Raw genomic sequence first — 25,242 nt, 5'->3', positions numbered from 1 at the left:
CCCCTCCTTTTTTTCAACATCTTATATGTCAGCATACAACAATGGATTCCAACCTCATCCTAAATTAACGAATCAGTGAGAGGGTTGAAAACTTTCCTCCAACAAGAAGTTTAAGATATTGAAGGGAAGTTGAGCAGTTAAAGGTGAACAGTCTTCAATCATTGTTTACTGTTTTAATCAATGGACAAAGGCCAAACCTGGCAGCGTTTTGCAGTGATACCCAGTACTTGACATTCACATTAAAGTCTATCGATAGTGCAGACATCCATACGCTCCCTGAAAAGTGCAGGATTGCTGAAGGATCGTGTTATTTTTATTTATTTGTTTATTTATTGCAGAGGATTGACGCTAATAACGTGTGTAATACCAGTAAATAAATTCATTAATAAATAAACGCACAATGTGCTCTTTGAATTCCTGTTGGCCATTTCAGGGTTCTACAATTAAGAGCTGTCTGTGCGAGAAGATGTTTTGAGGATGTTTCGATAGATTATCCATGTCCGTCTTAAAATCAAGAAATTAAAACCGATCACAATGAAGAAGGGGGCAGCTGGATTTAAAACCGTATTTGTTAATAGTGCAATGTCTCCGTGTCCAGCCGATAGCAAATGAATTATGTTTATAGTGTACAGGGCACGGCATTATGTTAGCATGTACCGACCAAATACTTTATATAGCAGATTAATATGACAACCAATCAGGCTTAGCCAATATAGCCAATAAAGTAGTCGCTCGTGGTAACCATCTGTTTTCAGCCATATGCTCATATTTATTATGGAAGTGTGGACTCATCAATCATATTCTGATGTGAATGCAGCTGAACAGCTTATTTGTTTGTTTGTGTTTTTGCTTTTTGAATCAGTAGTTTACCCAGATCCAGTAATCAGAGGTGACCATCATTCTTTACACATGCATTAAGAAATACGCTGATTTTCATTCATTATTAGTGTTTTGAGAACATTTGTACAGCATAATTCACAATGATGAAGAGCACTGACTCTTCTATTTAGTGCTTCGCTTCAGGGCATGCACATGTTAATGCGAGTACTTTACATCGATTTGGCAAGATCGACGGTCTTCTAAATTTGGGGGCACCTTATAATGCAAGTTAAACTGAGAGCTGTGACGTGTAATAGGTCGAACATGAGGAGAGCCGTGCTCTTTAAACCTTATGTATATGTGTTGATGAATATTTTCTTTGGATAATCTACATTTTTACCATTAGGTAACCGACAGTTTTGTTGACTTTGCAGTCAACTCTACTCTATAATACTGACTAATTTCGACTAGTTTGAATATATCTAATACACCGACGTTTCATTTTACTAGTCCTAGCTTGGACGTTTTTAAGCACATCAACGGAATGATTGCACCGTCTGCTTTGGGTTACAGCACTGAAATAGTGCGCATTCCAGCAGATTGGTGACCGAAGTAGCTTTACTTGCGTGCACATGAAAATTGATTGTCGGCTAGACGACCACACTACCTGTTAACGAAGACCATACCAATGGCACGAAAGGTTGTCAGCGTATGGCATTCAGCAAAAGGAAATAAATAATAATAATAATACCTGAGAGCTCTTACCTTTCCCTCTCGTCTCTTTTGCCATCCTCTACAGTGTGCTTCTGCTTGAAATGTAGAGGAGTGCGTGTTTTCAATTAGTTTTGACAGTGCAGACGTCTCCCGCTGTGTCCTCAACGTTGCCGTGCAGAGAGGAGCGGTCTGACACTAGAAAACAATCACCAGGTCCTATGCTGTGTGCCGCATGGTTCGGGATGCGGCAGACGTTAAATTAGACAGTTGCAAAATTCGCACAGACCGCATCTGGTCCCGCTGTTGAACTACGGAAAAGACTTCAGGTTTGCCTGTGTGAGGAGACTTAGCTTATACCCTCCCCTCCTGTCTCAAGGTCTGATGTTCGACTGCCTCCAGTGGCATAGCCCAACGGACTGACAGAGACGTCAACGGTATTTTTTTTTTCCAAGTCATTAAAAATTCCGAAGTGATCTGATTTCTAAATATGGTTAGGAAACAAGTCAGAAACACAACCCCCAGGTAGAACTGATACTAAATTCTGTAAGAAATCGTGAAATATTCTTTGATTCAGATGGTTTCGAAAAGAGCACAATTTCGTAACTTTTACTTTTTCATTCAGAAAGGATTAAGTGCCTCTTTAAAGAACATGCTCCAATTAAATGGGAGGTAAAAATAGAGAGATAAATAAATAAATATGATCCAGTAGTCGAGTTTACTGAATGACGGGTAAAGTTTATTTTCAAATAGCATCACGTAAGCCTAATCGATGAGATCCAGTCGTCTATAGTTGACGGGTCAACTATGGCACGATGCCGTTGTTCCGTATGAATTCCACGGCCTTAAAGGTAGAATAACCTGTCTTGATACATCAGTTTAAATGTTTCAAAACGCCCCTCCACCACTGACATCACCGAGTACAGACCTCCCACAAAGGTGACAGCGTTTAGAAAGGACAAACCTGTTTGAAAGGTAGCAAGCACCACATGGATGAAGACTATACGGCAAAGACAGCCTACATGGGGTTTTAATCTTGACCAATCATATTTCGGCTGTATTAACGCAGAGAACATAGAGTACATCTTTTAAAAACCTCAATATGGACATTGCATTCATCAAATTTCTTCTATTTTGCTTCTGCACGGCTCGGTATATTTCAGCAAATTCAGTCAATATCGACCCGTTCTGTTTTAAAATGAGCTAATTATATCATCTCTGCCAATTGTAAAAGAACGGGATGCACACATGCAATTATATTTAAATCATCTTACTCTCTATAGGAGAATCTGAGCTATTTTGACTACAACATCCCCAAGGTATTACAACAGGGAATTTGCTCTTCATTCTTATATTTCCCACCTGCTCCAAATACGCCAGAGTCATTCAGGAAGAGTACAAAATGTGAAATGTAAAAAAAACACTATGTAAATTAATGTGTTAAAAAAAATAAAAGAAAATCAGCTATTTGCATTTGGAAGATGGTCTCCATATACATTCAGCATGTCAGACAACGCTTTGGACAGGACATAAATGACATGGTTTTAACAGACATTCATATCTAATTGTTCATTTATAATGGGTCAGTGCCAGCAGCAAGTGGCCAAGACAGGGCTAGATTAGCATAAAGTCATTATTTGTTCTTACTGCAGAGACTGTGTCTCCCTTAGAATACATTAGCACTGGCTTAGTCGTCAGCCATGCAAAAGAATAAACGAGAGACAATACTGTTTCATACCTTCTCATAAAAAGCCACATCGTTACGACCATTTTTGAGGCAACTTTAGCTGTGAGGACAAACTCAAGGATCATTGGTCAGTTGTTTTTAAAGATTGCTTTTAGAAAGCTGTGGAACAGTCCTGAACCTTGAATAGATCTTTTGCTTGACACAATTTCACACTTTAAAGCCTAACAAATGATCACAACATTGTGATGTTTAAACAGTCACTGAACATCCTCAATAGCTATTTCCACATAAACGTGATCAATGGCTTGAAAAATTGGACACAAGGGAAAACCATTCATAACAACAGACAGGAAGCGCAGGAAGGAGGCTTATCACAAAATGACAAAAACTCTAAACAAAATACATGTGTGTTTAACACTTTTATAGAGCAATAGAGGTGCAAAACATATCAGAAAATATTTAGAACAGAGTGATGAAGAAATGGATTCAAACCACCAAAGCCCCAAGGAAATATAGTTTTTGCCCTCAGTTTTACAGTTAGTATGGGGTCAACTCTGACCTTACCAACATGGCAACCGAATTCGTCTTTTCTGAATCCAGGTCTTCAAGTATATATGTATTCACCATTATTGGCATGTTAAATGGGGCTTGAACAATGCACTGAGGCAGTAAGATAACAAACACAATGCCTCAGAGGTGGTGAAAGCCAGGGAGTAAAAGAAAGAGAGTGAAAGAGTACGCATGGGGTGATCTATCAGGAGCCCGTAGATCATTCCACACACAAGTGCCGTTAAACGAATATTGATAAAAGAATAGACTCGAGGCACTGCCATTCCTTCCTTCAATTTCATTTCACCAGCCACACTGCGCTACCCCGCACTCCTTGAGGGACTTGGCTTATTTGTAGCAGTCGGGAAAACCCAAAGACAAAAACACTTCTGTGTCTGAACACTACGCTGAGGTTGTAGTAGGAGCAAATGCAAAGACACAGCCGTCAGGGAAAAGCAGACAGCGTGATAGATAACTCTGATTATACCGAGTCATCACAAAAAAAGAAATAAAACGAAAATAAATTAAAAAAATAAATAAGCAGAGTCAGTTAGTTTGATATTGTTCCTGAAAGGGGTAAACACGCCAAGATAGGAGTGTTTATTCTTAACCTTAGACGCAAACTTCTGTTGACCCCAGAAGACGACACTTAAAAAATGAAGGACTAATATGGAATAATAATAATAAAAAAAGTTTATTAGAAATATAAATAAAACATAATTTCAGATACAATAAATACACACTTCTGATCAGATATTTAAATGACAAACTTATATTCACTTTTGCATCAAAGGAAAACATGAGCACACAATGAAAAACATAATGATTAATGCTAACGTTCCCTAGCATGAGACATTGTGTTATGTAAACAGACAAACTTTAGATCAGCCTTAGATGGTCAGAAGGCTACTGAAAGAGTCCACAGACATCTCGTTCCATCCGGCTCAATTCTTCAGACACTGAGACACAAGTAATCAATTATATACAATTACAATTCATACCTGAGCATAACTGACTAGTTGATATTCTGCAGTTTTATATGTTGTACCCAAATGCTATGTTTGGAAGGCATCTTTACAACTGCCTGCAACACAATGTACTATCATTGTCAGCAAGACAAAATATCAGTTTCCTTTTCTCCTGAGCCTACATTTTGGTGGAATTTGGGTTTTGTAAGGACACTTATGTTAGCATTTTGATACATAGCTGTTCCACAACAACCAATGTGAAGAATTCTGTCATTTGATGCACACTGGAGCACAAAACATTGCAAGGATGACGGATGGAAATCGAACAAGACTCAACAACAAAAACACGTTTCATTTTTCTGTCGAATGTCCGACTGGAGCCTGGATGTGGCAAGCCATTTCGTCCACCACACTTGTCAGGTTTGATTAAGGACAAGCTGCTGTTTGTTATTGGGCCCTAAAGAAACAGAAAAAGTCCCTCAGGATATAATTCAAACTCAGCTGTAGTCTATATAGGCATGTACCAGTAAACATGCTGTAATGACAGTGGAGGCCATGATTACAGTGTAATGTGTGGTTATGTGTTTTGTGTTGGGAAGGTGAATGTATTCAAGAGTACTGGAGTCAAGGCCAGCCGCTGGGTCGACAAGTCAAAACATTCTTACATAGTCATGCGTTCATTATGTCCATCTTTTATGTTATGAATGTACACACAGCGTATTCATGTTTCAGTCATATAAGAAATTCATACAACATTCTGACTTGACATATAGCTCAGTGTTGGACAACTGCTGTCGTTAAAAAAAAAAAAAAAAAAAATCATGTTTCTTCTGGGAAGGAAAGAAAGTGGGGGTAAAATACACACACACACACACACACACACACACACACACACACACACACACTTGCACATACAAACACACACACACACTCGCACATACAAACACAGAAAAAAACAAACAAAAAAAAAACACACATAGCCTGTGAGAGACATATTCTCTCATTTCTTGCGTGTCCCTCGTCACAGTCTGGTCCCCGAGGGCCAGCCTCACATCTGGACTAGTCCCACGTCCTCTGTCAGAACAGCCTGCGCGCTTTGCCTCGGGCCTCGTCACACGCACGCGCTAATCTAGCACAGACGCGCAACCCGCAACACCCCAAACCCACCCTCCTGCTCTCTCCCTCCCGCCGCAACATTCTATCATTACATGCCAAATAATTACACTCCACTGCATGGCTCTAACTTACTGAACGACGGAGCAGAGCCAGATGAAAACAAATAAAAACAGTGGATTTTTTCCCCCCCTCTTTAAACCTAGTTTTCAGAATGATGAATCGAACTTTTCATCAAATCTAACAGATGCCATAAGCCTGTGTCCTTGTTCAAGGGTGTACAGAGAAACGGCGGGCGGGGGGGGGGGGGGGGGGGGGGGGGGGTGCATATATGCATGTTCGTTTGTGAGAGAAGCCATAAACAGCATGTATAATTCTCTGAGGCGACTTATACACGGGAAAGGGCGGGGAGGGAAATATAATCTCATAATCCGGTGCAACGCATTAATAATGTCAAAAATGCTCTGGAAAGCTCATCAACCGACCCCCTATAGCGTCTGTATTTACACATCAGTGCGTTCAGAGGCCTGTGAGGCTTGTGTCACGTTGGGTTTACTGCAGTCATACGGAAGCGATCTGTATGCATCCCACAAACTACAAAGTCTTTGACCAGAAACTAAACGCTAGAGTTCATTATTTCTTCAAAATGCCTGTACAGTCTTCTTGTGGAACACTTCCAAACTCTTGAAAACCCTCTGAGAAATACACTTAAAAAACCTGACAAAAAAAAAAAACTTAGATTTTATTGGTTGGGTGTAGAACGGGCTCCAAAGAGGACCCGTTTTTATTGGCTGTCCTGCTATGCGACAGAGGCGGCGGGTGATTGGGTTGGCTGGAGGAACTCTGAAGTGAAGACAGCCTCGGCGTACTCCTCACAGACGTCCTGGAATTCGGCCGCCACGTCGGCAAGAGCCTCGGACAACAGTTCGTCTGCCAGACTGTACGAGTTAGAAAGAAGAACAGAAAATTAAAACCTCTTTCAACCTTCCTTCTGTTTCAGTAGACGCTACAGCAATCCCAGATGTTCTGAGAAACATAATTAAATGTCTTCCTTAGCTTCATGCGTTATTCACTGTTCTACATCCCCGAAAAAGATACATTCAGTTCTGCTCTTGACTCCTTCACTGCTGGGGGAGAACAGTCATACATATTCTACATTCACCACTAATGGCTTTTCATGACACCTTTTCCTCCATTTCTCCAAGCTGATATTACATTTTTCTCTTGATTCCCTCTGTGGGCTGCCATGCATGTTCAGTCCAGACAGTGGGTCTGAGCTCACAGGTGGGGGGAAACAGGACCCAGACTGTCTCTTAAATGCTATTACCCTCATAAGTGATTGACAGGCCGCTGTACTTGGTGAGAACACAGGGATAATTGAAGTGTCATTTTGTGTTGGTTTCTCCCCCCCCCCCCCCCCCCCCCAATTTGTCCAGGATGGGAAACAGAGCCTGCGCTCTCCTCGCTCTACTAATCCCTCCCAAAATAAGTAAATAAATGAGATCAAATAAAATATCTTTGCACAATTTAACACTTTGTGAAATAAATTACGATGTGACCCCTAAGCCACGACTGACTCTTTCTGTTTTTTCGCCATAATGGAAGAGGCGGAGAAAGAAGAAAGCATTGGTATCGTGGAGAATCACTGTGGCTACGTTCTCTCTCTTGCCCTTTTTTTTTTTTTTTTTGTAATTTTGCAAATGATTCCTCCCTCCCACGCACCCCCAGCGGAGGGAGAGGGAGAGAGAGATGTGACATAGCCCTAGCGAGCGAGGCCTGGAGTCATCCTCTTGGGCTAAACGAGCGACGAGCTGCGGCCTCAAGTTACTTTGATTCTTTTTCTGTTTACAGTAGTGCTTTTTCTTTTTTACACTTAATCAAACTGAACAGCTCTCCGTGGACTCGTACAGCCGTGATGAAACCTCATCCGCAATGCGCCAACTTTTTCAAATCTGTTAAGTATGCAAATGCCGTGGTGGGTGAGCAGGAGAGTAGAGAGAACCAACGACATCGACATTCGCAAAGCGAGTTCAAAAAAAAAAAAAAGACATTCATGGCTCTAACTTTTACATCTGATACAGAACTATGGATTTATGTGCCTGAGGGTGAGAGAAACATATAAATAAGTACCGGTTTTGTCATAGAGTCGAAGAGCAGGCCAACACTCTCTTACCCTGTTTCTAACGCTTATCTCTAGCTATGGCTTTGATAAAAAGCAAAAGAAAAAACAAAATGAGACTGGTAATCATCTACATTTGCACATCCAAAACCATCATTTGAATTCAAATCACATTGCAAATAAGGGCTCAACCTCTATATTTTAAAACAAATGGCAAAAAATCCCATGTCATAAAAAAAAAAAAAAAAAAAATGAATATTAAGTAGAAACATCAAACAGGCGGTTGAAGAAATATACTGATTTTGATGTGGCTCTTTGATGCGGCCCTTTTCATTATCGGATATAACGAGTAACAGGGCGGTCACCTGTCGGCCACGGCCCAAGGGTTGAAGCTGCCGACAGCTTCATGCGAGACCAGGCGCAGGTAGGCGTCGTAGTCTTCTCTGTACCTCCGGACGCTTTTCAGTGTGGCAGTTGGAACAGACAGCTGGATGCCTCCTCTTTTTTCCACCCTGGCTGAAAGCACACGGTCTGGACTGGGCAGAGATGTGCGGGACTCGTCCGCGGTTGACGTCTCAGAAAAAAACCTGCAGAAACACATATATGCATGTCATGACATTGCCAAGACAAAGAGAGGACTGCGACGCGCGTGATTGGCCATATGAACAATCACAGCCACTTCTAATTGGTCAATCAGTTCAAACGGCAACATCAAGCTTGTTACCTGAGCTCCCGTGCTTAACGCCGAAGGAATCAATGAATCCAGAAGAGACGTGAAAACAAATGTAACCAAAACAGCTTAATGGATCAAATTAAGATGCCAATTTGTTCTCATCTCCTGTGGAGAGTAGTCTAAAAAAAAAAAAAAAACACACAGAAAGCCAAGGCACACAAGAGCACTCACAAAGAGTCATCAAGGCCTGTCCATTCACCATGCCAACCATGCTCCTGTGGAGTGTGTTGAGGAGAGGAAACAGGAGATGAAGGGGCATAGCCAAGCTGCCCAGGGCACGCTGGCAAGGCTAAAGTGCGGTGGGGGCGACGTCCCTGCTGAGACTTAAAGCCTAAATCAACCACACGCCATGTCCGGGCACTCTCTGTGTCTATATTTAGAGTCCGCACAGCGACGGGTGCCGCGATCCGGCCCTGACCCCGGCCAAGCGGGCCCGACTCCCCGCCGTGACGCCGTACGGCCTGGGGCCGGCGCGAATGGACCACTTAATATGCCAATGCGACGCAGCCTCACATCACACGCAAGGGCCATTTAGCCCCTAATGGAACACTACTGGACCAACTGCCAATGCCATTGTGCAATCATTTCCATTCTCAGCGGCAGCCGCAAGGTTCTCTCTCTCTCCCTCTCTCTGCCCTGAAAAACAAGAGTAACTCTCCAATAGAAAGGTCCAGCCGAAGCTAGGCTGAGCTGGAGGGTAGAGTTAGCGCCCGGCAGGGTTTCTTACCTATGTGAGTGGCTCTAAAAGCTTACAGTAGAGAGAATGTTGTTTTTCTGGAGGCTTTCAAGGTATTTCTCTTGCGGGAAGTTGGAGTGGATATTTATATTCAGTAACGAAGTCAGCGGCCAACTTCCAACGGACTCACGCATCTTTTATGCAGCATTTTTTTAGCGGAAAGTTAGTGTTGAGTGCAGTGACGGGTCATTTAGAAAAAAAACGTATGAAGGTTCAGTCGGTTAATCTGGTTAAGAGCCAAGTCACTGGGTTGGTCGTTTTAACAGTAGTGTTTGCAGTGACTTCTGAAAAATGCTGTAATATGTCAACTTTGTATTAGATCAGTCTGTCAAAACAAGTGTATGTACACACTAAAACGTACATGCTCACACACAGACACACACACACACAGCAGCAGTCTGCAAATGCAAACACCCAAAACAGATGAGCAGGCTCAACCATCCTCTTGGCAAGACACAGAGCTGAGCCAAAAATAAACTTTAGAATTTACCCCCCCCCCCCCCCCCCACACACACACCCCCCTTCTCTCTTCCTCTTCAATAACTCCAGCAGTCTCTATTGCTAGGGAAACAGAGCAGCAGAAAAAGCAGTGCTCCACGTGCGATTTATCAAAGCAGACGCAGCACAAAGCTCATGGCTGACTCACATACACACACACACACACACACACACACACACACACACACACACAAGCTTGTTTGGGAGATAGCAGGGGGTCGGTCGGGAACAGATGAACAGCCTTGGAAAGGAGGCAAAGGAGAGATGGAGAGACGAAAGAGGGGAGTCAGAACAAGATCAATGCCACGAGAAACACACGCATCGAGACGGACGAAGTGCAATGCTGAGAAAAAAGGCGGCGCGAGAACGCCCGCAACGAAATTCCCTTCTTAAGCCCCTAAAAAAAAAAAAAAAAAAAAAGGAAAGCAAAAACCCAAACAAACCTGTGTGGCTCCACAGGTTTCTGTAGAGATTTAAAGGTTTTGCCTTAAGGTTTTGATAGTGTTGCAGAACGGGGCAAAGTTGCTCAGCAAACAGTGGAAGAGTAGAGATACGTGGATGTGTGCAGGCTTAGTGAGGACACGGGTCATCTCCAGGAGTGAGGTTTTTTTTTGGTCCTGCTTTCACACTAGCTGCCTATCTGATCTCTCCCATTGATCTCTTTAGGGAGTTTCAGTCCAGCCACGGTCAATCAAGATCACACGATCTCTCAGATGTGCCTTCACGGCGTAAACCTTCTCCCCTCCTCTCGCCCCTAAAGCTTCTTTGGAACGGTCACTATGGGCCGTGCGATCGCTCCGTCTCTCCGCAGAGACCACCCGCCGTTGACACCCACCCGCCCTGCGTGGTGTCTGTGAGGTGACCTGCTACACAACAGCTGTCCCCCATCTGAACCGCTCTCGCTCACGTAGCCTGTATGGGGATGGAGGCATTAACCTGCCGCCGTGTGAGATTTCGACTCAAACGGACAAACAAACAAACGAAAGTAAATGAGAAACCCCCAGGCACTGCAGATATGGTTCTTAAGCCCTTTCACAAATGATAATGGAGACGGGGGACTGATCGATACCACCAAATGCACACAGCAAAAAATGACTGATTGATATGCCGTGCTTGCATGTCTCTGCCAGCTGTTTATTTTTAAAACCGCATTTATGATTTAATATGTTGTAGTGTAAAATTGATGTGCTAAAAGCATGAGGTTTCTAGCCTAGCCAGAGCTGATGAAGTAGTATTTGGAGAACCTGATGGAAAATTACTCAGCTTGGTGATTTTGGGGAGTTCAAAATTGCCTTGTTTCACCACAGCACGAAAACACACTTGACTCTTTAACCCTTCAGATAACAAAGCACGTTGCAGTTGGGGAAACAGACAGGAGAGCACGCGGTTCACTTGAATTACATTAAAAATCAGATAAGAGAGAGAGGCTTTAGATGATTGCATATCACTGTGTTGTTCTCCCCTCTCTCTCTTTCTCTCATGAGGAACTAAAAATAAACAGATAAACCAGCCAAACTAGAAGGCAGTTGTGCTTTACTTTAAGAAGCCAGTGCCTGCACTGCAGTTTGGTGTAGACTCCTGACATGCCAATGTGTGGGAACCGTGTGGGTGTGAATGTGCAGAAGCCCTGACCTGCAGGTGCAAAAGGCTGAACGAACGCATGAACGCGGGGCTTAGAAACAGCAGGGTGCTGCAAACACAGATAATCAGAGATTACAAAACACGAGCGATTAGCTCCCGGCGCTAATTAGCACCTGGCTCCAATATCCGCTCCTCAAAATTCACAGCACTAGTCAAGGCATTAAAACTGCAGTGACAGGAAGAAATCCAAGCCCCACACAATTAAATGGCCCCCTCTGATGGTACCTCCCCCTCCCCACACACACACACACACACGCACACGCACACACACCCCTCCACCACATTTAAATGACATTTTACAGGGTTTCAAGCCGTACATCTCAAGAGAGGGTTTGATATTTAGCATTTGCACTAAAGATAGATTTCATTACCATAACGCTTAGGCATAAATAATTTTCTGGATTTTTATCTCAGTTTACCACTTGTGCCAAACAATCATCTATTTTAAAGCAAATCTGGACTAGAGGCAAGATGTGTAAAACTACAGCTTAATAGTGTCATGAATTTTAACAGCCTCTAAATTCTAACCTCTCTGCAGGACACACAAGTTTGATCCATAATTTCATCAGCATTAGTAAGCATCAAGGCGACCCTCATTCCAAGCAGTGACCAATGAGATTCATCTTCTGTCAAATATACAGATTAAACATTGATCGGGTCCAATCTAAACCCTGAGCACATTCCGACCAATGAGATTCATCATCTGTCCGAATATGCATTTTACACATTGATTGAGTCAAATCAAAACCCTGAGCAGATTCAAAGTTCTTTAAAAGGAGACATATAGAGGCTCTGTGGAGCTTTCATTGCCAGGTTAATATCTAAGGCCATGGATTCTGGATGATAAGTTAGTTTGACAGCTGCCTGCCTTTTCACAAGAAACAAAATACCCATGAACACTGCAAAGCAACATCTACTGACTTTCCACTTCAACCTGAATTATACGCTTCTTGTCAAACTCTGCGGCGATGGACGAAACTGAAATGTTTTCCTGTTTAGGATAGGGCCCGTCTTTCTTTCGTACAGTGGATCTCAAACAGCCCACGCATCCACAAAAGGACAACATTAAATGAGAAGAGTGGCTTTCAGTGGTGTGTTCTGAGAGATGAATCCATGGAGACCAGTCATAGCTCCAACCTCTAAAACACGATCACTCAAAAAAAAAACAAAAAAAAAAACGTCCAGATCAGAGAGATGCCTGTGGTGGCATGTTAATCTTAGGCTGTGTCATATACAGACCCAGCTTGGGCTCGAGCAGAAGAGGAAAATACAAAGAAGTGAAAAAAAATAGTCCCTTTCTGAGATGACATTTGAAAATCGATACTTCGTTTCAGCATTAAGTGACTGAGGGGGGAGGAAAAAAAAAAAGAAAAGAAAAATTGGCAGTCTGTTAGGAGAGAGAGAGAACGCTGAAGCCAGACGCGCATTAATCAAGTAGTCTGGGTTTTTTGGGGTTTTTTTTTTTTGGGCTCCAAGCACTGAAGTGGCTTCAGCTCTATTGTTTCATTGTGGCTTGTTATTTTTCTTTTATATTTCTGCCTGCAACAACTGACCAGTGGGGAAAGGAACAGTCGTGGAGTTATGTAACCTGGCAGATACAGTTCGGCAGCACTGCACTATTAATGCTACTGAACAAATCCCCATCAGCCTGTTGGTGGCGCTAGAGTGCATCCAACAACATTTTGGCAAAAACTCATGAATTAATCTGCTCAGAGACAAAATCTGTTGCATATGTTCCTAACACGGCTTGATTTCGCTTATTTACCGCTGTCAAGTCAGATTTTCTATTACAACGAATGTTTAGCAAACTTTACTGTTGCGAATTACTCTTAGGTCCGCAACACTGTAACCAAATTGAGTTTGAAGGATGGAAGGACCCAATCTCAATAATATTTAAAAAAAAAAAAAAAAAGGCAGAGGTTTCAGACAACATGGTTGGCACATGCCAATTAAATGCTGTGGTCACGGTCTCTCTGACAAGAACTTTTCCAGTTCAATCACATACTGTGCAATGTAACCAAATGTGATGCGCATTTACTCCAGATGAATCCAAAACGGTTTCCAAAAAAAAAAAAGAAATACTTTGGGCTGGTCACTGGAGGGCGCTGTAGCAAAGAAATCAATGAAACTATATATAACTCCTCTGCGGTTACTCAGATAAATTTTGACATTTACATAGTTCAGCTAGAATGCTTGGTTTTTAATGGTGTTTTCACTTTTTTTTCTTTTTGCATGAATCATCTAATATGTGGCACTATAACATCAGAATTGCTGCAAATTGTTTATACATCGTCGTTACTATAATTACTCTAATAGAATGACATCAAACTTCACTTTTTAGCACTGTGGTCAATTTAGTGTCACTGACAGATATACCAAAATATGGTTGTTTTTCTGAGTCTTGCATGAAAAAACAAACAAACAAACAAAACCAAACAGTATTTTAAAACAAACGGTGAAAGATTTTATGTCTCCTGTTCGCTTCAGTTAGCAAACCATCAATCTTGTCCTTTTCTGCAGATGTTTGCTGACAGTGGAACTTCTGGGGTGGTGAATCAAATATAACTGTAAGGGAATTACAATGTGCTCCTTTTGTCATATTGGATTTCTGTGGAGGGCCAGCGATTAAGGGCCGTTCTGTTTGTGCGACCCATTCTCTCTTTCTGCTGACAAACCGATTGAATGGGCTGCCATTCACCCGGGATGCATCTGCAGTCAGGCATGTAGCTCACTGATCTGAGGTCAGTCAACACGCGTTCTGATCACGCTGATTAAACTCCTCTCTGAGAAGTTGACACGCATCAACACAGAGCTCTGGATGGCATGGCAGCGTCTTATACGGAAACAGACACGCGTCTTTCACGCCAGCGACTGCGGTCCTTCTAATGTTTAACCAGAGAATACCTTACAGTTGTTGAGTAAAAACAGGAAACATATCATTTTATCATAACACAACTGTTTAGAATGCCAAAGCCAAGATTCAAACAAACCGCCTAGGAAATATAAAAAGATATTTTTTTTCCCAAGCTTCCAATACACTTTTAAGAGACATTTTTTCATTATCTTTCTCTCGCTACCAAACTGACTTCAGAAGCCGGAGTAAGTGCAAAATATCACTTAACTCTTTTAAGAGTGATTTTTGAATTGATTTAACTGAATGCATGTATAGTTACACATTTTGGCTATTTGCTTTATAGTGCTAATGCAGAGCCTCATACCTTTGTTTATTTTTATTTTTTTAAACTTAAGAACTGATAACAGGATAAAGTCGGGCTTGGACACAAGGGCAAGCTGAAAGTTTGACAGGACTTTGAAGTCGTCATTGTTCTTTGAGAGGCAGAGCTGTTTTAATTTGTTAATGCAGATCTTGAATCTGTTCCACTAAATCTTACAGCCCCCCCCCCCCCCGCCCCCCCCCAGCACTCCACTCTGACTCCTCTTTCTCAGTCACTCTCTCTGTTTCTTCTCTCTCTCTCTTTATTTTAATTCATTAATTCAAAAGAAAAAAAAAGAAAGGCACAGATGCTGCCAAAGACTCAGCGCATGAGGAAAACCGGTCGTGCACTTCCGTTTGGCACATCTCCACGCTAACGGGGCAAAGCTGAACCGCTTCCAGTTCATATTATGGAATCTTCTCAAAAATACATTTATTTTCCAAAAATAGTATTTTGCAAAAAACAAAAAGAAAAGAAAAGAGAAGAGAAGGGAAAGCATCAGGCAAAATATAAAACGTTCTTTCCAATATTCTATTTATGCACTGGATGCCCAAGGAGAACTAATTAAATGTCCACGATTGTTTGCCCAAAATGTTGACAAGATTCTGGGATATGTTACTGCCGATATCTGCCAATTTCGCTTTTGTCCAGTCATCCTCGCTAAAGATGCATTTCCATTAAAGGGAGAATCACCCTTGTCAACACATAGGCCCACTCTGACATGACCCTCCACACGCTTAAGTCACTGGTGCAGTTTACCTCATACACCGTTTCAGCAGATGAAAATTTACCAATGTTTTCTACTGTTTCCATTTTGACACTCAGCTAATTCAGCTAATGACTGATGGATCCATCTGACAGCTAAAAACAGAAATGAGAAATTCACTGTCAAAATAGCAGTGACCATTAATGGCATGTTATATAAATGTTGTTTACTGCATGTTTGAGATCATTAGGGAAAACTAAAAGCACTACTGGTGAGAAATTGGTGAAAAACTAAAAATCCAAATATGTGATCAGAAAACTGTCTGAGGTGGAGTAAACACTGCAGGAAATCATTCCAGAGAGAGAGAGAGAGAGAGAGAGAGAGAGAGATTTCCAAAGATGGACTTAAAAGGCAAAGAATACATGACCACTCAATACCTCTTCGAAATGCTTAGACCCATGAATAAACCTGAACGATTCTTAATCTGTGAATCCTTAGTCTGAGTATCATTAATCTGAGTATCATTAATCTGAGTATCATTAATCTGTGTGTGTCGGCTTCCATTCAGGGGCAGACTGAAGGCACTCACCCTGTTTCCACTGGGGTTTGCAGGTGGATGTCCACGGCCCTGCAGGCTGTCACCACAGGCTTGGTCAGTCTGATGGGTTGGGGAGAGACTGGCTCTCTGCCCACTGCACTCCTCTCAACTCCTAACATAGACAAGCAAGACAAAACAGGTGAGCGACCATTCACAGTCACGCTGCAGTCGGAAAACACGACACTGAGCTGCCACCTACAGGACAGTATAGTAATTAACCACACAACAGTGCATCTGCCCAATGTATCCTGCATTTAGTGTGTCAAACACAGTATGGGCAAAAAAATAATTAAAGAGGTCAAATTTATGGAGCTGTAGGGAAATGAGAAAGAGAACGAGGAATTGAAATGCATTCTGTGGCTTATTCATAGGTCTGACACAACAGCTAGAGCCTCATTCATATTTGATCTTTGCTCTAGATAAGACTGTAAATGGTCTCTGATTCTCACCAGACTGTTTGTCCCAGTACAGAGGGTCTGAGTAGGATATTTCAGCAAAGCGCCTCCGTACAGCCTCCTGGTCTTTCTGCTCGAGAGTTAGCAACAAAAGCAAGTATTCATTTCTTATGTTAATGAAGAGTTTGCAATGCATTAACCAATTATTAATAACACTCAATAACATCTTGTTAACATAGTGGGTAACTGATGTAAAGTTTTGGCCTGGTGCGAGAAGCTGTGGAACTCTAACCAAAGTCAGGGCAGAGAGGAGACCATGGAAAGAGAAAGAGAGTGAGTTCTAAGGCGAGGAGCTCACCTCGATCTCCTCCATCCTACGGAGCATGGTCTCCAGTGTGGAGCCCTGGAGGAGGCCCTGAGCCTCCTCCTCTGCTTGTCTGCCCCTCTCAACTGCCCACAGATTACGAGCTGTGTCCTCCAGTAACTCCTCCAGAACAGCTTCACTCAGCAGATCAGCACTGTCCACAGCCTGGGGACAGCCGCAACATAACACACACACACACACACAAATCCTGTTTACTCTCTGTCATTATAGCCCTGGTCAAGGCCAAGCATAGAAATATTTTCATTTACACTGGAAGGGAACGGTAATTAATAGCTAATCTTTTTCCAGTCTACTAATCGCATATTTTTTTGAAAACGTCAGATCATTATTGGAACCAGCTGGATGGGTTTGTTTAATCCACAACAACAAAATATGTAAAAGAAAAACAGATTAGGAGATTACAGCGGTCTGTACCCTCATGCGTGTTCACAATAAGCAATAACCAAACTGGGAGCTATAATAATGTTTGGTTTCAGACTCGGCTCTGTAATCACAACACTCCAATAATTCTCCTCCCTCTTAATGTGGAGTTTAGTCTAATCTCAATGAGTGTGTGTGTGTGTGTATAATGGGTAATCAACACTCACCTTCTTGGCAGCCTGCTCAGACAGCCTGCGTCTCAGCGATGGGCCTTTTCTATCCAACGACTCACCAACCTGCTATAAATGTGTGTGTGTGTGTGTGTGTGTGTGTGTGTGTGAGCGAGAGAGAGTTAAGCAGCTCAGACACTCCTAACAGATATTCTAATATTCCGAACACCCAACAAAACCTTGCTATCTTGAAAATCAGCTAAAGCATCAAGCTGAAAGTCTTCACATACCCCACACGGCAGCTCAAACATGGGCTTTCCATCATCTTTTTAATCAACGTTTCTGTCAAAAATAACGAATTGAAGTTTTACCTCCACACGCTCCAGCAGGGGCTGTAGTTTGTCTCTGGCTGCCTTCTCTGCTTTGTCAGCCCATTGTGTAGGAGAACCAACTTCAGATCTGTAAAACACACACACATACACCTAATAATCAAACATTGACAAACCAGACAATTACCAACTTTGATCACTGCCACCGGCATGACTTCTTGTTACTGTGTATTTGTAGAAGGATGGATTTTCTCACTAATTAACTTGAGGCAGAGAAACACATTGAATATTAATTAGGGGTGTTAACTGTACGTGATGGTTGGGTGTGTGCAGTCGTATGCAGAGTAAGCGGTAAACTATCTGCGAAGACTGACGAACGCAATGCGGAACCAAATTTCACAAGCACGGGTCTCTCATTTCACTCTCTCATAGTTTATTCGTTCTCTTCTCTCTAAGATTTGGGATCTGATCGTGGCGCAAACATATGATGACATAAGTTTTCAAGGAAACTTATGTCCTTGTTTACCGGTACATTGTAGTAAGAAGTAAACCACATTTCTTAATGAATAATAGATGGTTGCCAATAGCCTATGATTGGCTACACGCTGCTGCAGGCGGCCATGTGCAGTTGTGATGTCACAAACACATGGATTTCAGAATGGGCTTTAGAAAGGCTTGTTTTCTTCACATAGGTTGTACAGCTGTAGGAGGAGAATGCATGTTTTCATACTATGACAATGTTTTCATAGCACATCCATCTCAGTGAATTCAAGAGGGCAAGGAAAATCATGATTTCCATTCTATTGCACCTTTAATGCATTACAAGCTGTACCAACTACCTCAGGGTGGACTATATGACACTATAGGTGAAACAAACTGTTACTTGTACTACTGTCTGTTCAAAATAAATGAAAGAAAAGTAGCCTTATGTATTTGGGGGTTTTTGTTGCTTTTTTCCCCGTTGTACAAACTCGTACTGAACCGTGATGTCCAAACCGCAGTGTGAACCAAATCATGACTTCTGTGTACCGTTACACCCCTAATATTAATGCAACAAAGACATGAAAATAAGACAAAATCTGAATAAGTCAGAAATCTGAAATCAATCAATCAATCAATCAATCAACTGATCGATCGATTACTCTAAGACAGCAATCCAAGAACAGAACAAAGGACACAGTGAATGCATGCTGGGAAGACTTGTTCAAAACAGGCTTTGGAAGCGGAAAAACATTCTGAATATTCTTTACTTCATTTTTGATTTATACTCCACAGTAATCATATGATCACTATGTGTGAAGGGAACCGTTCGGGATTATGGAGATAGTTCAATACTGATACTGAACTACTACTGATTTCTGTCTTTTTTGGGTTTACTCTCTTTCTTGTCTCTTCCTGCCGTCATCTGATCAGATTAGTGATGAGGAATTTAAGAGATTTACAGGGGAAACGTTAGGTCTCTGCTTCAAGTCTGGATAAAGAACAGGGGCCCAGGGCTGGGTGTCTGTAATCATTTGTCCTCAGTGTTTACTGCAGTTCTGATGACAGGCGGGTGATCAGGCTTACTCAAAAGTGCTTTTATTCCTGGGTAATTCTCTTAATCTGTGACTGTCATTTCTGAGCCAGGACTACCCTCAGCGAAAGTGAAATCATTTCTGCCATCTTTTCTATGTTTTCTTCTCCTCAGGCTGTCGCTGTAATAAAGTTTTCTCCGCTTTGATTCTGTCTCCTTGAGTCCTGATTGACTGACCGGTGACCATTCCATACATGTCACATGTACTCACAGACGCAGCATCAGACTCTGATTGGCTATGATCACCCAATCATAGGCTGAGGAGTTGAGCACGGTGGGTGAATCAGAGTGGCCCAATCAGTCACCAGTGACAGAATGACTACCTCTGGCCCCATTGTCTACGCTACCTGAGTCTGTTTATGCGTTCAGTCTCCTCCTTACTCAGCTGGTTCAGTTCTCTCAGCCTGTCTGCGGTCATCCTGTCCAGCCAGGCTTGTCTGTAACACAAACACACCGATCAGATCAGTCAGAGATATAGTGATCTGGCCATATTTCACATTGTTTAAACACCCACATGCACTGAGGGCTATTCTCAGGCCACACACCGCTAGCAGCAGGATCTTAATAACCTGCAATCAAAAGACGGCCACAGTAATCGTTTGATTAAACAGACAGATCGGTCACACAGACTAAATTACCAAAGAAATGTTTTATAATGAGCACTGATTCCGGTTTGGCAGTGAACAGCCTTGACTCACACTGAAAAAAAATAAATGTTCCTAATTTAGAAAGCATCTACGAGTAATTTATTGGGGGAATTAACTTCAAATTGATATCAGAGCAGTGCCTGAGGCTTTCCAGGCTATAATTCTGACATTGAGTTGGAAATGAATTAATTACCAAATTCCAGCAAAAAACATTATAGAAAAAAAAAAAAACCCTGGTTCGTGAAGAGTAACTTGAATGATTCATTGTACCACTTTTCTGACACATTACAAAGGTATCAGAGACACAGATCAAAGATAAATATAACCTTCTGAAGAAGTTAATGAGGACATAATGAGATCAGTCAGTCCATGCAGAAAACAGACTGACTGTTAAAAAAAAAAAAAATTCTTCTTTTTATCTCAAAACCGTCAGTTACTTAGACATGTCTCATTTGTTTTATAAAGACCACAGGCATTTCACATATCTCTAGCTTTGGGAGGGCAATTCAGACCACTCAAGTGAGAGCAGAAATATAGATTTAGGCTTTGAGAAAGCAATGATGCATAAAAAAATTATATTCCCAAAATAACTGAACAGGATTAAATACAGCTACAGGGAGAAGACGAATGTTTTATTGCTCCATGTTCAATTTTTAAACCAATCATTGCTTTGCGAGGTTCACTGACAAATACGTACGTCTGCAGATATGCCTGCCACTGATCAAATGTGAATTGCATTCTGTACTTGTGGAAGGGCCCAAAATCCAAAACACTTGAAACTTCCACCATTCCACTGTGCTGTACAACACTACCACACAAGCCAGACAGAACTGGGGAGAGGGATCTTAAGGAGAAACAAACCGGAGGGTTTCACTGTGGGCCTGTCTCTTCCTCTCTGAGGCTGGTGCTGATTCATCGAGTCCTGTCTCTTTTCCCAGCTGATCTGGGTGCTCTGTAGAACTCTTTACCGGAGAGAAGAGGCATCTGGGCTCCGGTCCACCGGGCCGGGCTCTGCAACACAAAACAGAGTCCCAGAGTCAGGTTAAGTTCAGTCAGGGTAGAGGAGTATGAGAGAATGCAGTTCAGGGGGGAGGTGTCTTGTCTCTGCTGACCGTCGGGGAGGAGAGGAATGAGGAGACGCTGGGATCCAAGGCACTGAGCTTTCCCTCTGAGGTAACTGGTTTTCCCTCAGTCTGGAGGAGACTGTGGGCTGCTGGAAACCAGCGTCACGGACATGAGCACCCTGTAACAGCAGTGAGAGGAATGCTGCATTTAACTGTACAAAGCTGCATTTAGACCCAATCCACTTTTAGAATGTTACATTTACCTTCCACAAGATAACAGTGGCTGACCACCACTGGATAAAGTAAATTACTAACTTGTACAGGTTTTATTTCACCATGGCTAAACAGTTTCTTTTAAACCCATAATTCTTACTTTGATCTGGTTTGGACGTGTTGCATGTCTGTGCTTGCTGGGGGTGTGAGGTTCTGGTCTGTCCTGTTCCTTGGTCTCGTTTAAGTCCTGTATCTGTAACAATCTCTCCAGACCGGCCCTGAGAACCGCTCTGCGGTTCTCTGCTCTGACAGACCCAGCGGTTCTGCGTGGCTGCCCAGCCACTCTCCTGCCTGATTACAGACACACCAATCAAACCTCAGCGCTGACTTTCAGCTGTTAAGCATTCTCCTCACAACCTCTTCAAACAGACAAAGTTATGGTACTGGACAAAACTGCACGAGAACAAGCTTAAAAAAAGAGTGAGTAAAGTACAAGCTTAAAAAAAAGAAGAAAGGGAAAAAAAATTAGCGGGCCGAAGAATACATCAGCATATTCAGGCATCTGGTCCCTGTCACTGCTCTGAAAAATCGGAACAAATAGGTAGGACGCGTTTGTGTCAAAGAAAGAAAAATACTGTTCTGTTACATTTGAGAAAAAACTCTTACGGCACTGATATTATTTCTGCAGGCTATTCACTCTCTCTCTATGACAATAAATAAATAAATAAGAATAGAAAGAGACACAAATAAATGTCATGAGTGGCAATTCATTATTAAAACTGCAAAATGAACAGGAAAATTGCATTTGAATGCTTAATTCCATGCCAGGTTGACTGGCGTAATGGTTTGGTAATTCTGTGATGCCTGTGTGTGATCCACTTCAAAGACAATAAATGTTGATGTAATTACTGCCTGAACCAATCGGCATCAGTTTGCCCAAAGCAGAGTCTAATCTCGAGTCCTACTCTGATTCAGCGATAGTGTCACTTTCTGCTAACTCACCAGGGAGGCTCTTCCTCTGAGCTGCAGGTTTACTGACTCCTCCAGAGGCCTTTGCAGACGGACCCCTGGGCCCTCGAGGAGGGGACGTGCTGTGAGCCTTGGTATTCGAGGATTTCTGTCCCACAGGGAGGTTGGTCTGAATGACTGAGTCACCTTTTTTAGGGCTCTCCTGTTTCCTAAGAGCTGAGTCAAGTGTCTGTGAGAGGGGGAAAAAAAAACCCACACACAACATAGCGGGGAAAAAAAAAATAGCTTAGGCACTGACAAATGTAATGAGGAGACTTAGCAGTGGCTTGGAAGCAATGGAAGAAATAGCCAAAGAGACATTCAGTTTAGTTCTGCATTTAGTCGCTGTGCTAAACATTTGGCAATGACGGCAAAGCGCTGAGCACTCCTTCTATAAAATCACCATATTCCTTTTTAAACAGATGGTGGGCGCAGGCTCCGGGTCACTGACCTCCAATTTCTGCAGGATGTCCAGCGTGGTCTCGGGGACGGCTGAACCTTGACCCACCTCGACCTTGGCCGAGCAGAGGGAGAGCTGGCGAATGAGCTGGCCCAGCTCTTTGTAATGGGTTGGCACCCGGCTCTCCACAGGATCAGACAGCTGATTGATAAAGACTTGCATTGCTCTGACTGCTCCACGGTGAGCCGCCGCGAGTCGATCCATCGCCCTGGACTGGGAGTACATTAACTTTACGTGGTGTCTGAACTCTTAGTTCAAGCTGTTGTTTTGTATTTAAAAGACCCAACGTGTTCCGATACTCACTTTTTTAGTGTGTCTGACATTTTGGGACCGCAGCTTGTCTAAATCCTCTTGAATCTCCTTCACCTAAACCAGAAAGGAGTAAATCAAAGTCAAAAGCTATCACCGACACAGAAATGCTTCTATGCACTGTCTAGGGCTTCAGCATTTACACTGGAATGAACTGTGCACATAGAGTTTTGATATCACATAATCTGCTTATGATGATAACAATGGGATTAAACACAGACCTGTTGTTGCAGTACGTAAATGATACGGGCAGAGCGTGCGGCCTGCTCTTGACGACGGATTTCAATTCTCCGCCTCTCGTCCGGCTCCAGAGCCTCCCCTGTCACTCTGCCTGCAGCAAACACCACTCTTCACTTAGCAACGGCTACCGTGCCGACGGAACGTTTTCAGACCCTCTCAAGTTTTCCCGCAGTTATGTTTCAGGCTCATCTTACTTTTAGCCTTCTATTTTTAATAAATTAATGAAACACTCCAAAAAACAGGTTTTGCTTTGTCATTGTGAAGTATCGTGTGTAGATTGAAGAGAAAAAAATGAATTGAAAGCATTTTAAGATGAGTCTGAAACATAACAAAATGTGGAAAACTTGAAAGGGTCTGAAAACTTTCCATGGGCACTGTATGTGCTATCATTAATAATAGGTAATTGCTGGGTGTTTGTAGTTTCACCTCGGTTGGCTAGCTGCTCTATCCTTTGAACGTAGTTGGCCAGTTCCTTCTGTAGCCTGCGTATCTCCTGACTAAGCTGGGGTTCAGGGTCACTAGTTCTTGGGCCAGGGTCTCTGGTGGGCGGGGACAGGCCCTGTCCGAGCCCCTGAGGCACAGAGAACTTCTGAGGAGTGTACACCAGCACCTGAGTGCCTGAATGGGCCCCCTTCTTTGGCTTCCCAGCTCTCTGCTTTATTTTGGGGGGTGAACCCATGTCCTGCTTTGAGAAGGAAATATTATGAATCATAAATGGGTGAAATAGAACATTATGGAGAACTACAGGAAATCTGATTCCAGTTTGTTCATTTGTTACCGGCTGGTGTGGGTCTGTAGTGTTCAGATTCTGAGGACTGTCCTCCAGCTTTTCGATGGAGTTCCTGAGGGACCCCTGTCGTCTCCTCTGGAGGTCTCTTTTGGCAAGTCTGACTGCAGCCTGCAGGCGTTCCTCCGAGAGGACAGACAGACGCAACGAGCCCGTACTGCTGTTCACGTCATCACACCTCTCCATCTGCTGTACCAGTTTTTCGATCACAATGGGAGCCGGCGGGCCCACTCGAGTTGCCCGGTTGATAGTGCTGATGGGGATAGCTTCATTGAACAAGAGCTGAGGGAGGAAGCAACATAAATGCACATTTGTTCACATTCATCTTGTCAGAGTGTTCACTAATCTCTGACATTCACCTTTCAGAGTAAAAATATGCTCTGTTTTAAGAAACATGGATGGTATCCTTACGTATGGCTTAATAACTGGCCTCACTGTAACAGGTTTAGAGTTACTTTATTAGAGCGGAATTTTCGTAAAGTCACAGAAAATGCATTTGGTAAGTAAGTAAGTAACGACAAAATATATCCAACACTGTTCGCTGTATGTTTTACATTGAGGAAAAGTCCCTACCTGGGTCTGAAAGGGCCCAGGACTTTGAGCCATATTCGGACCTTTCTTAACCCAAACACCATCCACGTAATTGAGTTCTCCGACTGTCATCGTGGTTCCACCCTTTAGGTTAGTGGTCATTGCTACTGCATCCTCGTCTGCTTTGCTAGGTATTTGTACGGCATTAACGGTGACATACTGATGTTTAAGTGGAAGCCAACGTTGATTACATACAGCTGAGGTTGCATTCTAATAGAAACAAGTCTGTAACCTTCGTTTATCTCTCATCACAAATTTCATGAACGTTTATGATTCCAAATAACGCAATCCTTAAAAAAAAGAACTGCTCTTGTGCTTTACCTGACAGTCCCTTAACAGATACTGATATCAAATATCGCCACCGTCAGGCATCCCAGAGATAAAGGCAACTGATTACCTAGGAGAGTAATATAAACTTAAATCAGACGTCCAGCAAGCTATGCTAACTATGCTCACAGCATATTACTAACTAAGCAAAGTAAACAGTATTGCCCCTTTCATTAACAAACCATTCAACAGCATGGACTCATCGTAAGCCTGTATCAGCAATCGCTAGGCAAACAGATTTCTCGGTTTCACTTTATTAGCTAGCTAAAGCTTGTTTGAAACCGTTACCAG

The 25,242-nt window shown here is 42.6% G+C and overlaps 1 protein-coding gene across 1 annotated transcript; it reads right to left on the bottom strand.

Moving 5' to 3' along the window:
• Window positions 1-6,646: 6,646 nt before the first annotated feature.
• Window positions 6,647-24,726, bottom strand: kiaa0753 (KIAA0753 ortholog). The gene is made up of 18 exons (XM_030778126.1): window positions 24,607-24,726; window positions 24,025-24,315; window positions 23,673-23,928; window positions 23,228-23,337; window positions 23,001-23,063; window positions 22,689-22,910; window positions 22,232-22,427; window positions 21,390-21,580; window positions 21,065-21,195; window positions 20,814-20,963; window positions 19,653-19,742; window positions 17,775-17,862; window positions 17,461-17,532; window positions 16,847-17,017; window positions 16,543-16,618; window positions 16,085-16,205; window positions 8,332-8,553; window positions 6,647-6,785 (listed from the first exon to the last, which is right to left on the bottom strand). Exons 1-18 carry the CDS (start codon window positions 24,724-24,726, stop codon window positions 6,647-6,649), a joined length of 2,709 nt encoding a protein of 902 aa, XP_030633986.1.
• Window positions 24,727-25,242: the final 516 nt, after the last annotated feature.

This window comes from Chanos chanos, chromosome 6 (assembly GCF_902362185.1).
Source record: "Chanos chanos chromosome 6, fChaCha1.1, whole genome shotgun sequence".
Taxonomy (NCBI): Eukaryota; Metazoa; Chordata; class Actinopteri; order Gonorynchiformes; family Chanidae; genus Chanos; species Chanos chanos.
This window is presented reverse-complemented; position numbering and strand designations above follow the sequence as displayed.

What these genes read in the sequence shown, in the direction of transcription:
- kiaa0753 (XM_030778126.1), bottom strand. Translation starts at nt 24,726, where the DNA reads ATGACCACTAACCTAAAGGGTGGAACCACGATGACAGTCGGAGAACTC. An exon ending in ACATCCTGCAGAAATTGGAG is followed by an intron (nt 22,428 to 22,688) that starts GTCAGTGACCCG and finishes CCCCTCTCACAG; the next exon opens with ACACTTGACTCAGCTCTTAG. An exon ending in GCCCACAGTGAAACCCTCCG is followed by an intron (nt 19,743 to 20,813) that starts GTTTGTTTCTCC and finishes TTTGTGTTACAG; the next exon opens with ACAAGCCTGGCTGGACAGGA.